The sequence below is a fragment of the Onychomys torridus genome, chromosome 3 (assembly GCF_903995425.1).
Source record: "Onychomys torridus chromosome 3, mOncTor1.1, whole genome shotgun sequence".
Classification (NCBI taxonomy): Eukaryota; Metazoa; Chordata; class Mammalia; order Rodentia; family Cricetidae; genus Onychomys; species Onychomys torridus.
This window is the reverse complement of record NC_050445.1, coordinates 42,307,588-42,325,205: the sequence shown is the minus strand read 5'-3', so window position 1 is coordinate 42,325,205 and position 17,618 is coordinate 42,307,588. Positions and strand designations below refer to the sequence as shown.

The 17,618-nt window shown below is 39.4% G+C and overlaps 1 protein-coding gene across 1 annotated transcript in view; it reads right to left on the bottom strand.

The window, feature by feature from the left end:
* LOC118579934 (metabotropic glutamate receptor 8) overlaps positions 1 to 17,350 on the bottom strand; it is a 670,399-nt gene extending 653,049 nt beyond the window's left edge. Inside the window, exon 1 of the mRNA XM_036181754.1 lies at positions 17,132 to 17,350. Within this exon, the coding sequence (XP_036037647.1) occupies positions 17,132 to 17,243 (112 nt within the window). The 5' untranslated portion in view covers positions 17,244 to 17,350. The remainder of the gene's footprint in view (positions 1 to 17,131) is intronic.
* Positions 17,351 to 17,618: the final 268 nt, after the last annotated feature.

Below are 17,618 nucleotides of genomic sequence, written 5' to 3'. Positions count from 1 at the left end.
CAACCACAGAGACGAACTTAACTGGAGCTACTTCAGAGAATCCTAGAATGTTGCACAGGGAGTCATTGCTTATGCTTAGGACTAATGGATGAAATTCACTCCAGGAAAACACTGTGGATGTATTCTTTCCAACAGGCAGACAGGATCCATACAGGAAAGCAGAAAATGCTCAGGCAGGTGTGACAAGAAAAGAGAGAAGTAAGTGTAGACACAATTCTAACTGGTCTTATTAAATAAAGAACATGGAGCCAAATATAGGGGTGAAAGCCTTAGAGATCAGGGAAATAGTGAGAGCCACCAACCACCTTACCTCACCAGCTCTGTAGCTTCCAAAATGCAGGCTATTTCCTGTCAACCTGTACCTTTATTGCCTTGCTTTTCTGCTCTCTCACTGGCTCTTAGCCCAGCTACCTCACTTCCTTGTCATTGCCTGTCTGTACAGACTTCCAGGTCTCTATGGTTGGTACTGGGATTAAAGGTGCATATCACCACAACTGGCTCTGTTCCCTAGTATGACCTTGAATACACAGAGACCCTGCCTGCCACGTGATCAGATTAAGGGCATGTGCTATCACTGCCTGACTTTTGTGTTAATGGCTTGCTATTTCCTCTGATCTCCAGGCAAACTTTATTTCTTAACATACAAATAAAATATCACCACATTTCAGCACAAATAAAATATCACATTTCACCTTTTTTGTCTAATAAAAATAAAAAATAATAAAAACACTATAACTAATATAAGAAAAAGTATTTAACAATATACAATATATACAAGCAATAAATACATCAATAATGTCTGGTCTATTATGCCATACAGTTGGTAATAAAAAACAAAACAAAACAATAACAACAAAAAGAACCATAGAAACCTGGAGGAAATAGGCATCTAGACATGGGGCAAGAATATCCACCCAAGACCTGAGAAAGCTTTAATAAAGGGTTCTAAAATGAAGCCAAGAGCAGTTTCCTAGTTGTGTCTCTCATGAAAGCTGTGATACAGAGATGCTGTGGTGTGAAGGCTTGATCTACAGTATGGCAGGTTCTGTGAGCCACGCAGCACATTGTGTGGTGGATTTAGCTTTTGCAAAAAAAAAATCAGAAAAAAAAAATGAGGTTTGGGGGCTACATGCTGCTGGATGGAGGCATAGACCCCACTGCCTCCCAGAGCCTGCAGAGAGCATGGCTCCCCCAGAGCAGGTAGTAGATGTAGTTCCAGCACGTTGAAAAGCTGAGGTGGGTGGAGCCAACAGCCAAAGCTGCCATTTCAGTCTAGGTCATCTACAGTTTAAAGCAACAGATTCACAATAAAACAGATTCAGATGAAATAAACCTCTAAACAGTTTACATTGTGTGTAAAATTGTATGTAGGCTTAAAAGAAAGAGGAAAAGGAAGAAAGACAGTTATATTAAAGAAATAGATAGTTTAAAAAAATAAAGTCTTTAAAGAGAAAGTAAAAGTAATTAAAAATATAAAAAAAGTAATATAAAAAATAAGCCATGTAAAGATGGAAATCACACAGAGAATCTGGATTGTGTTGTCTTTGGGATTTTTAACTGCAGGAATGCATTTGATTGTGCTACTAAATTAAGCCATATATATATATGTATGTATACACACACACACACACACACACACACACACACATTTATATTTTAAAGGTATCTTGACTTCAAAATTTGGATCTAAGGATATGTTGCTTTGGAAAGGAGGCTCTGCTTTTATTTCCACAGAAAGCAAGAGGCTATGGATTTGTTCCAGATTAAGATACATAAGATTTGACCAGCCAAGACCCCCTGAAACATCTCCAATGACACCACAGCCCAGATGATCCAACATCCAAAAACAGCTTCAAGGCAACTGGCTCAGATAATACAGCATCACAGACTATTCCAGTAAGGACTTGACCATAATTCTTAATTTTCTCAGGATGCCTAATAGATTGCCAGCACCCTTATCAAACAGGAAGTAGTAGGAGAAACTATGTCCGAATACCCAAAATATTGTTTATAAATGTTTACTTTTATTTAAAGCAGTTTGATTATAAATGCAATCTCTTTCTAAAAAAGAAAGGGGAATGTAGATATGATAGGATAAATAGTAACAACTGGTTTAAAAATGTTTTACATTGTTATGGATTGATACAAATTTAGAGTTGATTTTGTTATAATATATATTTTCTACTCTTTTTTAAGGTATTATGTTTATATAACTCATTTAAATTGTAATGGATAATTAAGAAATGCAGATTAATAATGTCTTCTATGATAGTAAGACTTATAGTCATGTTAAGTTATCTAGGTATACATAGATATAATTCAGTTAGGTAGGTAATCTTCAAAGACCTACAGGATATGGCATTAAAATGTTTTAAAAACTTATGATTTCTGGATAGTGAGACACGTCTGCTCCAATTTACTTCAAAGAGAAAGATGTAGGTATCGAAGACACTCTATATGGAGTTTATCTTCTTTTTGGCAAAAGTAGTCATTTGGGCAAGAAATTGTTCTTGCCTGGATTGCTTGACAAAATGCTGTATAAACTGGACATGCAGGATTCATAGGAAAGTGACCATTGAGCTTTGCAATCCAAGATGGTCCTTCAAATTCCTGTTTCACAGAGAAGACTGCCAGATATTCTACAGGACAAATAGAGAAGCAATTAAAAAAACTCAAGGCCTATATGCTGAAGATGGATGCCCCAACATTGCAGACAAACTTTGGGTTATGGTCCAGGCGGCCAGCTGTCTCTGTCATTCTAGATTTTTGGAAGTTGCTCACAATGCATTTCCTGTTTACTTAGGTAATATTATATCCTTTTGGGATCTTTGCTGTAGTTAAAGTTGAAACCTTCCTTTTGTTTAGACAGAAAAGGAGAAGTGATGGGGGAATATCTTTCTGTACACTGTGAATCTGTATTGCTCTGATTGGTTGATAAATAAAGTCACTTGGCCTATGGCAAGGCAGCTTAGAAGCAGGAGAAAATTCGAAGAGAGACAAGAAGAAGGCAGTGGGGAGATGCCAGCAAGCCGCCCAGGAACAACATGTAATGGGACACATGTAAAGCCATGGAACATGTGGCAATACATAGATTAATAGTTACCAGTTAATTTAAGATATAAGAGTTATCTAGCAAAAGGCCTGAGCCATGCCATGCAGTTATAATTAATATAAGCCTCTGTGTGTTTACTTGGGGGACTCAAGTGGGAAAGATCTGTCTTGACCACCAGCCAGGACACAGGAAAACTTCCAGCTGCAAGTAAGGCTGTGTGCAAAGCACAGTTTCTTTGTCCTGCAGCAGCCTTACAAGGCAATGATGGCAGCCACACATGCAGAAACCAAAACACACAACCTCAAAAGAGAAGAGGCAGTGAAAATGGAGTCAAGGAACCCTGGATATGTATTCAACACTACTACTTACTAACTAGACTAGCTTGCTCCACTCATATTATTGAAGGTTTAGTTTTATTGTCTGTGAAACAAGGAGAATAACTGCCTAATGGCACAGGAACATACTAGAAGGCATATGTCAAGTAGCACTTACACATCAGTTCCCTCCCATTTCCCTTAATATCTAAAGAGGATTAAAAATAGAGTGTCCTAGGAAGGCCCCAATCTCCCACCTAGGCTTTTGGGAGCTAGATAAGTAACTAGGTCATATCTAACAGAATATGGTCCACATTACAATTTATAAATCAAAAGAAGTTAAGTCAAATTATAATTTTATGTACTCAAAATAGAAGGTACACTAAATCTATCTTCAAGAGATAAAGATGTGAACTAACCCACTCTCATGACCTTTGATTATGTGGATCCAGGAGTCACACCATGACTACAGTTGTATTATGAGAGCACATGTCCAGAAACTGCATAATGATTAGTGAGCTTTAAAATTAATCATTAATATAGAAAGCAAGAAAAAGTAACAAGAAATATTAGTACAAGGGAAAATATTTACAACTATTGAGAACACTCTAAATTCCAGGTCTACTTACTACCAAGGTAAAGAGAAATAATGATCTCCAAAAGGGCTTTTTGAAAAGTAACAACCTGGGGGTCATTTACCTTGTTAGAAATCCCTCATGAAAGAGCCAGAGTGAAATTTTGCCAGGAAATGATTTATCTGATGTTCTACCCTTCAGCCACACTTTCAGGGGAGTTGACTAGCCACCCTTGACACCACCATCCCAATTTAAGGGCTGCAGAATATACCCCGATGTTGGCTGACATATCCTACAGGAGTTTTGTTTCAAGGATGCAGGCCTTCACAGATTGAAAGTTCTCAGTCTCCCAGACCTGGGATCTTATCTCTATTCCTGGCATTGCCAACTTCTGCTTCTCCCCTTTTGCTCACTCTGATCCAAGTCAACCCCAGACCTTGCCTGGAGCTCAGCAATCAACTAATTCATCTTCTATTCCATTTGTCCCTGAAATCCAGTCTCTACACATTCTCTTAAAGCCTGAATAACAGGATAGTACTATCAAAACCCCCGAAAGGATTCCCATTGTGCCAGACTAACACCCACACATTCCCTCCATGGCCAGCTGTAGTCAATTAAGCCTTTGCCACCCCATCCTGCTGCTTCCACTCCTACAACATTGTAGCTACCAGCCTCCTGGCCATTTCCCAAACAAACCATCAGCATGCATTTGTTTCTTTCTTGGTAAACCTGTAATCATTATCTTGTTTCCATTCTGTCTTTTAAAATTAGTCTCCTCACCAGAATCCAAGGCCAATGAGGCTACAGCACACATAGCATGCAGCACAAGCACAGAACTTCATACAAGCATCAAGCATGTGTAGAGGGACTGATGAACAAGGAGGACTCCAGAACTCAGAATGGGGCTCAAAACATGAGAAGTACCATGAGCCCTGGACCTGGGTGGAATCTTGCAAACAGGAATCACATCACACATTTATATACCTGGAAACCCAAAATCAATTGAAAGAAGAATGATGCATTGAGAAAATTAATCTACTTCCTGAATTTTGCATCCAACACTCTTTGTCAAATGCAGCAAAGCTCCGAACCTCAACTTAGCTTTTTCCTACTGGAACTATATAGTCTCCATCTGGTGCTTGTTCTCAGGATCAAGTGTGACAATCTGGGCCTGGACTTACTGTTATCTACTTAAGCTGATGCTTTTGTTTCCCAACATAAACCCGGCCCTGAGCCTTGTTTTCTGACTCTCCTTCCTTCCTATGTACCTTCTTTTTGCAAACAAAGTCATGGCCCCATAAACCATATATATCTCTCATGTGCCACCAGGAAAAATGTGATGCTGAACTCTGGGTCAGAGTCTTCTTACATCTGCTACAGAATTCTTAATCTGGACTCCTACGCTGTTCATCTACCTTTCCTCAAGCCACCTGGAGTCCTATCTCCAGGTTACACTCATCTGTCAGGTTCCCATTTCTTCACATATTTAAGAAGCATCCTTCAAGATCCTACAACTATGCAAAGATAAACAAATGTGTGCTCTACCTTTGTAGAAAGAAAGAGGATTAAAAGATGAAATAGTAAAATATCTACATGGAACCATAAAAGTATTTTCAATGGCCAGCTTCTTATACTCCATATGGTCTAGGCAGAACCCTTCTTCCTAGAGGCCCCTAAACTGTTTTCCCCAAACCTACACAAAAAGCAAGAGGTAGAGTGTGTCCGTGTATTTGTTTATCCTGGACATCAGCTGATAACAGCAGGCAGCTGTCATGTCAGATCCTGTTGTTGATGCTCAACTTCTCTTTAGCCACTCTGTTACATATTGGAAACATGTGGGCAAACTGATCAGTGTCTGCCAGAAGATGGGGTGTGGGGGCTAATAGAAAGATCATCTTGAGTCAAACCTGAGGGCAAATCATAAATACCTGTTACCAAAAACATAAACTCAATAGCGATTTATTGTGTGAATAAATGAATGAGCAAAGAAAAAAAGGGTATTTGCTTATTCCTCTCCACCTTATAAAAGAAAAGGCTATTTTTTTAATTTATGATAGATGCTAATGTATGAGATTGACTCATCTCTTTTACCACGATATTTCTTCTAAATAAAGTCTCTCTTTATCTAAGCCTGGGCTAATTTTTCCTTGATAGAATACCTAGAAGAGGAGCTGGGGAGATAGGTAAGTTTGGAAAGTGCCTTCATCATAAACACAAGGATCTGAGTTCAAGGCCAAGAATTCATGGAAAGAAAAAATAATAATAAAGAGGGGTGCTTGTGTGTGCTTGTAAGGGCAGCTCTAGGAAAGTGGAGTCAAATGACCCCTGAGGTTCCCTGGTCAGCCACCCTAACTTCCTTGGTAAGCTCTAAACCAGAGAGAGACCCTGTTTCACAAAGGACAGTGCCATCTGGAGAATCATATTCAAGATTGTCCTTTGACCTTCACTTGCACAAACACAAGCACAATACACACTCACATACACATGCATTTACCCACAACCCCACACATATACATGCACATACATACACACACACACACACACACACACACACACACACACACACACACACATCTAGAAGAGACAATTTATGTAGCTGAAAGGCAGAGGGGGTAAATATCAATAAAGGCTTCCAGGAAGTAACCAAGAATGGAAGAACAAGAGGGTATTAACCAGGCCAACCCAGGGCAGAAAGGTGATGAGCGTGAGTCTCATGCTATGCTGCTGTAGGCTGAGGACCTCACCAGAACCACAACCTCTGATCTATGCTTCCTGTCTGAGTGGAATTCTGTTCCCTTCATACACATGGCATTTCCCAAATCTGTCACCCCTCCTGTTTCCTTGCCTGCTCCAGACCTAATCTTCTACATGCACACATGCTACTTCTTTCAGATACGTGGTTCTCACCACTACAAGTAAGCCACATACACCCTAACCAAACTTCAGCATCTCCAGAACACCCAAGAGATCTAGCTGTATATTGATAGAGACAAACCCACTCAGTTTTTCCATGGCTTCAGTCACATCTCACCCAGGCTTAGACTAAATTCTCACACTCCAGAAAGATACATGATTTAAAAGGACACAAAGCTTACACATTTTATAAGACAGTCTGACGAAGAACACTACTAGGTCAGAAGCCTGGTCAGTTTCATTAACACTGCATTCTTACCATCCAGAACAATGCCCCACTACATAGTGGGTACTCAAATATTTGTGGAAAGACATGTCACATCAGCTTTCATAAATAGTTCCATTTGACACGGAGTTTCTGCAGGCAATAACACCAAGCAACAATTTCAAGGAGAACACAGTGATTGCTCTCCATGATATCCAATACAAAAGACTGGCAGGGTACTCCAAACATCCCTCTTTCCCTTAATAGCCCATTACATGCATGCCAGCCATGATACATGATTCAAATGTGACTCCAGAGTCACATGGCTGTGTATGCCACTGCCTGGGAAGTGGGTATGAGCTGCTATAAGAGGCGGCATTTTCCCCTCACTGTTACAACTGCCAGAAGATATGTTTAATCATTAGTCGAGATCCCTTTCCTGACCAAGCCTCTTCTCAGAGCCGTGCACAAGAAACCAAATGTGCTGACTTGTGGGCCATGTTCTCATCCTCCCCTCTTCTCCCCTCATGCAGCCCCCAGGGAGTCATGAAAGAGCTTTGGATAGGCAGCAGTGAATGCAGCAGGGAAAGAGGACCGTGGTCTATTAGACATGCAGATGCTGAAGAAGAGGCCACACAACACAGTCCTGCCAAGGGACATAACCCTTGAAATAACTGGCACCTAGTTCAATCAACTGTTCTTCTTACAGCCTTCTGGTTTTACTATTCTTGAGCCATTTATTTTTAAGGAAACTATAATTGTTGCTTAGTTGAGAAGTTATGAAGGAAACTGGGAAAACACACTTCTAATTCTCAGGCCAACTCTTTTAAAGTCTATAAAAATGACATAAATGGAGTCTGATGTTGCTTCATTTCTGCAGAAGGGTGTTTATATTATGTGCTTCTCTCAACACTGTAAAGTACAGATTGCACCTTAAAGCTCTCAGCTACTGCTAGAGTTTCCGAGCAAAATGCCTTTAACATAGAAATGTCTTCACAAAGGAAATTAAGGGAATGTGATTTCTTCAGGGCTAAGCAAAGAGGGAAGCACACTTCTTTCCCTGACCTGGGCATTTTGGTTCTAATGGAATAGCTCATCTGACTACCAAGACTAGCCTCTCAGGGGGACACAGGCGATCAGAAACCCAGGCAAAGGACAAATGCAAATATGAGCTCAGTTCAAACAGGACTCCATCAATCTGAGTTCAACCAGTAACTATATTTGGTGCCATCAATTAAATTGTGCCTCCCCAAAAAATAAACTCTTAAGGCTTGGTATTTCTGAGTGTGACCGGATTTATAAAAGGGCCATTGTAGGTTTAATTAATCAAATTAGAATGAAGTCATACTGAGGTAAGAGTCCCTCATCCAATATCACAGAGACCACAGTGACACTGGAAAACAGCAAGAAATGGCAGATTGTTGTTAACATACCGCTAAAGGAGAGGCATGGGGGAGTTGGGGATCTTGCTAATACATTTTCATCTGGAACATCAAGCCTCAAAGAACCACTAAACAACATAATTGTGTTCTTTAAATATACCTGATTTGTAGTATCTTGTTACAGCATCCCGAGATACCTAATACAGTTGGCAATAAAAGTTGGGTAACAAGAAAAGGTAACTTAGAGTCCATACTTCTAATGTGACAGAGCCTGGCCTTTTCTAAGTGTTTAGAAAGGAATCCCTGACAGAATTAGACTAGAATCTAAGGGTGAATTCTTTTATTCTGTAGAATTCATGCCTATTCATTCACAGTGTCCTAACTCTGAAGATGGAACTGAAAGGGGGCAGCAAGTTAGGTAAGATCGGAACCCTTGCGCATACTAGAGGTCAGAACAGTAGAGGTCCTGCTTGGTGGTTTCATGCCATCAGACATTATCCACTGGGTAGAGCAGATGATCAGATGCTGCCTCCCAGGTGAAAGCTGGCACAGAATAAATGCTGCATCGTGGTCCAAGTCTGGAAAACCAGAGTGTAGGAACAGATCCAGCAGTCAAGTCAAGGGTAGGGCACTGTAAGTTTGCAGTAACAGCGAAGAGTCCAGGGTTCACTCCTGATGAAAGGGTACACATTCAGTGATACAGTTTCAAACCCGACAACTTAAGGTTTGAGGGTGAATTTTAACAATTGTCCCTGGCTCACTCTCAGAAACTGAGCAAAATTGAAATTTCTGCCAAGGGCACAGGTGATGTTAGGGCAAAAGGACCATGACTTGCACATTAGAACAAGTCTAACATTGATGGCCTAGGAGACAATATTTCTGAGTAATTGCCAGAAGATTAAACAAACATGATATCATTGTGAGACACTGCCAGTGTATTATACATATTAACCACTCCAAAAACATGTATTACATTACAAAGTTGGCATAGTCAGCATTCTGGTTTTTTTTCTGAGGCTTTATGTCAGAAAGTTTCTTCTGCTGACGTTATTTAAAGTAACTCCCATGATCCTGTAGGGCCTTTGAGCTCGGGACCTACCAATCACTTTCCTGAGGTCTCCTGACAAGTGCTTTTGTTATGTGAACTGAAAGAGATCTTCTCATAGACCTGTTGCTCTTGGATTTGGCTTCTAAGTGATGCCACCACCAAGGCACTATTCATAATCTGAATTTTTGTTTGCTTGTGTGCATGTCTTTCTCTGACTCATATCATCAGGGACCTGCTAGAAAACACTGTGGTCCATCTCTTTATCCTCACAATTGACACAAATATAGCCTAATACATGGTAGGTACACTAGCAAAGCTAGCTGACACTTAATATTTAGAGGGGTAAAAAAGAAGACGAGCATGCAGATTTGATGTGCCAATGATAACATAATTAATTCATGCATTCAACTATATGCTAGCTCTATCTTAGGTAATATATTTGTCATGCTAAGTCAGTCCCAAGAACACTGCCTCATGCATACTGAGCTAACAGGATACAGACTCAGAAACAAGTCCATTGCCAAGCCCCAGGATTCTAAAAGAATGCAAACTGACGCCTGGTAAGATGGCATGCACGTGGGATCCCAGTAGTCAGAAGACTGAGACAGGGGTGTTGTGAATTCGAATCCAGTGTGGAGTATATAACAAGGCCCTGTCTCAATAACAATGATAACAACAGATGCTTGTCCATTACTTAACCTCCCACTTGTATATGATCTCATTCAATCCTCAGACAGTTGTTATCTTCATTCTACAGATAAGGCAGTTAGACTACAACACAATGAAGTTAGCAAAGGTCCCATTGACAGAATGGAAACTCAAGCTTAGCCAGCAGAAGCTCTGAACCACTGCCCAGCACTACCTGGCTAATGGATGAGAGTCAGGATGAGCCCAAGGCACAGGGTTTGGTGTTTTTTAGCACAAAGGAAAAAGTAACCTAATGGTGCAGAAGCCCTTTAAGGTTCCCTTACAGTTAGACATGAGCTAACAAGATGCATAAGCTATTATTGGAGCCACCTTTGCCTTTCAATTCCCAGAACCTGAGCAAGTCTACCCTCTAGGCTTCCATGAAGAGTCCAACCATGAATGTGATGACAACAGCCATTAAATAGAAACTGATCAAGCATGAGTTGTGGGACAGGCAGCTTGCTAGGTGGTCTTCCACTTAGAAAAACACACTTGGGTGAAGAAAACACAGGAACAAATCAGCATTCTGATCAGAATGGTGATGCCCGGGGACTCACTGGAGCAATGTAGCAAACTTGTAAAGAATTTTAGAAGTGCTAAAGTGGCAACGACACAAGAAAAGACAATTAGCAGATGGATAGTAAGTAACACCGAGTATCTGAGGGTAACAAAAAGAAGACCTGGGGCCCAATACTTGCTGAGATATCCCTGGAGAACTAGCAAAGAGACAGGAGGGGGCATGTGGTCAGAAGCCACCCAGAATCCCCTTCCCTGGTCCTTCAGGCATAACTGCTACACAGTTAGTTTGGATGTAATAGCAAGTCAAGGAAAGCCTTCTCTACTCAAATCCTGCATCTGGACAATGGTGCCTGTCATCTTTCTGATCTATCTACTATTGTTTACTGAAAACTTAACTACAGCTTTTGAATTACAGGTCTTAAAGCATTTGTTTGAATGCTGTTTGCCAGTTCACATTAACAGCTGTTATTGATACTTGGCAGTTACTAACCCCTAAATATTAGGAAAGGCCAGAGAGAAGAACAGTTTTGAAATGATACTCTATTTGATCAGTCAGTCAGGTTCTGCAGTAATTGTTAAAATCATATACACTTTCTTTGGATCCCACCAAAGCCTCTGCAGTATTGCTGCACCTGCAGCTCCAATTTGTGATTTCCTCAGCCCTCCTTTGAAGTTATTTTTGCCAATTACCTGGTGTTAATATTAATTAAATGTGATTTGCAACTTGAAATGTAGTGTTATCAATGGAACTCAGCTGCATGAATATAAAGTAAAATTTTCAATTGAATTAAAATGTTTCCTTTCATTCATAGTATTTTAGAACATTAATACTTTTGTCAAATTGATTTTTGCCTGCTGGAAGTCATTTTTCCAAAGCAATGAACATCTGAGGGGGGAAATGTTCTTTATGTATGCTTTTCTTTCTGTCATTGAAAATACTTTGTTTTAGTCTTAAAACTAAATCCATTTTTGTTCATAGAAATTTGGTTCCTGTTTATAACCTAAGGGGGGAAATGCTTTCTTCTAAAACAATATACTAAGCTAAGAAATATGATCAATGGGCACTTGTCAATTCTTTATTAGGAACAAAATGTTCCATTAATGCTTGATACTCATCAAAAAAATAAATCACACGCAAATTTAGAGGGCAAGTATCATTTTGCATACCAAAATTAATTAATTAAATGGTGCATTTCATTATTCAGACAGAAATTGCCAACTCTCTTCACAATCCTTTCTAACACTGAGATTTTAAGATTCTTAACACATGTCAGGCAATAGTCAGGAATGTCCAACACTGACAAATTAGAAGAAAAGTCACATACAGTAGAAGGTTTGACAGATTTGGGTCTATCCCGCCACTTGTAATATACGCAGTGACGACTTGAAGCCTTGTCATCTTCGATAAGTCATTCATAAACATGATGACTGATTAAAGGAGGTGTGTGTGTCACCTCACTGTGAAAATCCACAATGAAAAGATATCATGCTTTCACAGAATCCTTTTATCTCCAAAGATAAAGCCTTAGTGTCCTTGCCCTTTATAATGATAGTAGCAGCATTAACATTTATTATCCTGTCTTCCTTTAAAAATGGTATAATAAGGTAAGACAAAGAAGTGAAAGAAACGGTCTAAAGACTCAAGGGAGTCATTTATTGAGTCAGGAGCTACAAGCTCTGCAGTTTGTGATGGAAAAGCATGAGCAAATAACATCAACCCCTTTATTACAGTACAGTGAAAACTTGTATTGAATAATTAAAACAAGATAAATAGAGGAGTGTGATTCCAGCAATCAAGGGTATGTAACATGGATGATAAATAATTCTTAACCCAGGAGCAACCAAGCCATTCCCTTTCCTCAAGCCAAAAGAGACCAAAGGGGGAAATAAAAATAAATTAGGCTAGAAGACACACCCTGAGAGTTGATAATTTTCTAGGTGTTATATATATTTTTAAAAAGATATTTTTGAAACTGCACAAAGAAAAGTAGTGGAACAGCCAGTGTACAGTCATATTTACAGTGTCCCTGCCAACCCTTCTGGAAGCTCTTGGCAACCCAAGCCAGGGATAGCTAGACACTGGGATCCCACACACACCTGCTTTAGTCTATAATCTTAGATTAATATACTAAGCCTTCCTATCCTTGTAATCAAGTAATCAAGACCAGAAGAGTAGGATTACATAAAATGCCAAAGAAATGTCTGAATTAGCTGTATTATAAGCATCTCTATTAACTATATTCTGTCTAGACAGTACCCTTTACATGTTTCTGTTCTTCTGGCCTGCCTCCCACTCTTGTCTCTGGATGCCATCTCTCTGAGGCAGTCACAATTATACCCTGTGATGCACTGAATCATGCCTCCAAAGATTTGCTAAAATCCTTACTTTGGTAACTCAAAATGAGACTATTTGGAAATAGATACAATGCAAACATAATAGTCATGATAAGCTCATATTAGAGCAAGGTGGTCCTGTCCAATATGGCTGCATCTCTTTGACAAAAAAAGACAAAGATGCGTACAACAAGATAGAAAGTGGCTATGTGATTTTAGAGGCAGACACTGGGGTGATGTGTCTTCAAGCTAAAGAAGACAGAGGAACACTGGCACAGCTCAGAAGATCCAAGGGAAGTGAGATTCTTCTCTGAGATTTCAGAAATAGCACAGCCCTGAAGCCACCTAGGTTCCAGGTTTCTGGATACCAGAGATGAGAAGCAGTGAGCATCATCTTAAATCACCCAGACTGTTCTTTGTCCTGGTACTTCTGAGAAGATAATTCATCTCTGTAGATCATACATCATGGGATCTCTGTAACTGCACAACACACTTTCCATTATGCTCACTAGTTAAAGTTCCTGTTCTCTTTTGAAAAAGTATTCATAGTCCTTGGATTAAAAAAAAATACTCAAAGAAAATATCTGAAAGTTTTCTCTAATGAAAACTTTCTTCAAAAGTGACTAAGCCCTCCATGGCTACCAACACACCAAGAAGAGAGAGAACTGCCCCGATCTTTGCTTCCCGTTAGTATATGGAACCTCGTTCTCATGAAACCTCCGCCCAGGAGTCCATCCTCATCTCCTTTTGTTTCTCACTCTTTCCATGTTCTGCCTCAGCACCCACAGATCCTCCTCAGCTATGATTTTGTGAGAATGACCTTCAGGGCTATCGTGTTGGTTCCTGATTAGTAGCCCTGCTGCTCTTCCCCACAAAAGGTCTCATGCTCCCTACTCCACATCAGTCTTCCCACTACAGTTCTGTGACTGTACTTGGCTTCTCTGAACCACACAGCTACAGAATTTTGGGATCAACTATATTTTTTCTCAGAAATGTCTCTCATGTCTGTCTACATTTTTACTTCTACTCTCTCAGCTTCCTTTTCAACCAAGACTGGCACTGCAGAGAGCCCTTATTCAGTCTCCCATCCTTCACTTGTTTACTCACCAAGACTGGCACTGCAGAGAGCCCTCATTCAGCCTCCTATCCCTCACTTATTTACTCATCCTGATAGATTTCCTCAGCCCTCAAAAAATTTGAACATTATGCAGAACACCAAGGATAAAAAAAAAAAAATCTTATGACTTACAGAACTGAGCTAGGTGTCACTGTCCAGTTTACAGTTCTCTTTCTCATACCTCATCATATACTATATTCTAGTCAAACTGTGCTTTGTGAACTTATATTGATTTAGAGTTTCATTTGTTATTTTTTGAGTTTCTCATATAAAAGAGATAGCCAAGATATGAGCAGGCTGACACTAGGACAGATAAAATATCAAATATTTACTTTATCAAACACCTCCTCTATCTCCTTCACAGGGCTATTGCCCAGAGATTAGCCATGATCAATGCCTGTTCATGACTACCAATTACACAGAATCTTAATTCTCCCAGATTCACCAAGACTACTTCCAGAAACTCAGATTCCGTTAAAATGCAAAACACTGTAATTATACTGGACATGCAATGTATCACTAAATGGATTTTCATTTTGCTATAATCCCATAATGATCTACCTGAATTAGTCAGAATTAAAATATAGGATGCCTCAACTTACACTGAAATTTCTTAGCAATCAGTGTTGCTGAAGAGAGAAGCTCAGAACAGAACACGGGATTTTTTAAAAAAACTGAATGAATACAAACATTGAGTTGAGTGAATACATAATTTTATTAATGGGCAGATGTTCCAAAAACTGAATGTACCTCTTCTCTCTCTCTCTCTCTCTCTCTCTCTTTCTCTCTCTCTCTCTCTCTCTCTCAATACTAGTAACATGGTGACAGAAACTCTATCAGTGATTCAGTAAGAGTGGCAAATGTTACAAGCTAATGAATTTTCATTAGAGTCATCAGACAATTTCAGAATGGGTTAAGTTGCTACTATTCCCCATTCCCATTAATATCATTGTCATGTGAAAGGTTGAATTTTCAGCTATTTTTGTTCTAGATAAAATCTTTGTCATTAAAATGAGGGATGATTCTGATATTTAATATATTCCATGGCATACTCTGGTGTGATACTAATTTGGCCTTTTCAGCATTCTGCATATTAAGTGACAATCCATCCCTTCTCCATTCCCCAGATAAGTGAGAACTGAAATAGAATGGACAACCAATCAAGTCACAGAATACTGAAAGGATCAACACAGGGAAAAATGTGTAGCTCTAATCAGGAGCATACATGAGGTGCTAAAATTATTTTCTCCCATACTAATGACTAAGAAGAAACAGCAATAAAGAATGGCACCACCTGAGTCTTCTTATGTGACAGTATTACAGCAATATATCTTAAAAGGAAAATCAAGTATTTCTTATTTTAGTCAATAAAATAAAATAAAGTAAAATTGTACTCTCACTTAACTTTAAGAACAATACATTACATCAGATTCTACAATAGGCAAATTATGTCCTTATTGAATTTTTCATACTAATCTGTTCCATGCACACAAAATGTGCCTCAGCATTGAAGAATGCCCAGAGTCAATGCAGAAAACTTATTTCAATACATACTCTATTATTTTCTTCCACATGTTGAATTATCACTCTGGTAAGAACCGACATCAGCTGTTTGAATAATGTATTAACCCTGCTTCCAGAAGCTATTGTTTTCATCTGAATGGGCATTTCTTTAAGGATAAACATGGGGCTTTTTTCCAAGAAAATAATATAATTTAAAGTTTAATGGAAGCTTTTGGATCACCTATATAGCTATAATGATATAACTTAAAATTCCAAAAAGCAAAGATTACAGTATCACAGACACAGTTAGTGTGAACACTTGTCCAATTAAGTCCATTAACCCCATCTGCTCACTAGACTCATCTCTCTCTCTCTCTCTCTCTCTCTCTCTCTCTCTCTCTCTCTCTCTCTCCAGTTTCTGTCACAATGCAGCCATAGAACACATGTTAAATATAAAACGTCCTGAGCATAATAAATTTCCCTGTCCTATTACATCCAGAAGAAAGGTTTTGGGCATCTATGACTCTCAAGTGAAAATTGTTCCAGGTAATTATAGTAAAATCTCAATCATTTCCATGATCTTCTTCTGAACGGGAACTTCCAACCGTTAACCGATCAACATAATTTCCTTCTAGAAGATGAAAATGGCTTCAAGATAGTCAAGGCACTTTACGACTTCCACAGCATCATGATTACCAATACACACACACACACAATCCCCTTTAATAAAACGAAATTAAAGTGCCAATGAAATGTCTCCTTCCACCTACTAAGTTCTAGCAGTGACGAACTATCAGTCAGGCTTATTCCGTGTGCTGCTTCCCGTTGTCACTGTTCTGTTTTTTCCTGAGAAGTAGGATGGATTTACAGCCTCACAGGTAACATACAAGTTGGTGAGATAGCTGCAGAGGTTTGAAAGGCTCTTTGAAGAAATTCTAGGACCGAGCTTGCTCGCACTTTACACTAAGTTTTCACAAATTTTCCCTGCATCACACTGTAAGCTCCAGACTTATATACAAATGAAAAATGGGAAAAGTCAAACATGGCAATGAGAATATGACTTAGGACTATCCCTGGGGACAGATATAATTTGCTTTAAGATGATTATAAGCACTGATCCCTCTAGTGCTCCATGTTAAATTCCACTGACTTTTTTTTTAATTTGATGACTTGCTAATGTAAACTTATATCTAGAACAATCAAACAGTATGTCATTTATTCAAATTCATTGTGGCTCCAAGGTGCCTGCAAACTCCCTCATCAAAACAGACAGCTCAAAAAATGTTCACTGAAGTTTGGATCTCTGCTGCTCAAATTAGAAGCTTGCTAGAAATAAGAACAATAAACCCATCTACAATCTTGCTTCCCCATACAGAGGACAGCCTGGGTCACACATTTGTGATAAACATTAGACAGCACTTGGAGGTGTCCATATACAACCTTTCACCTCCAAACACAATCAACTGGTAAATACATGCTCACCAATCTCCCTTGAGATCTGGGTGAAGGCCTCAACACCACTCTCTCCATAGTTTCCCTCGGAAGCCAATGTTGACACATAATTCCATCCCAGGGCCGTCACAATGTCCACCATGGCTTGGGCTTGGTAGGAGTCAGGCGGGACCACCCGAGAAAAGAAGTCATACCTGGTGTTGTCACTCAGCTCTGGGGCTGTGGATGCATAGCTAATTTGAGGTATCTGTAAAACAAATGAGAGGTCATTTTAATCTATGGTGTGTCTGGTACATTGATAGAGTATAGTAAGAGACTAAATGGTCAAAGCTGCAGTAGATGTGTCCACCTGAAAGCAAAATATGGTTTTAGGACCACCAATTTAATTAGAAATAATTCCCTACTAGTCAACGGACTTCACTTCCTTTTGAAGCACAGATGCACAGACACTGAGAAACAATCTAGCTTTGCTTCAAGTTCCTTTGTGTCGAAGGCCAAAGGAAAACATTTCATGCTT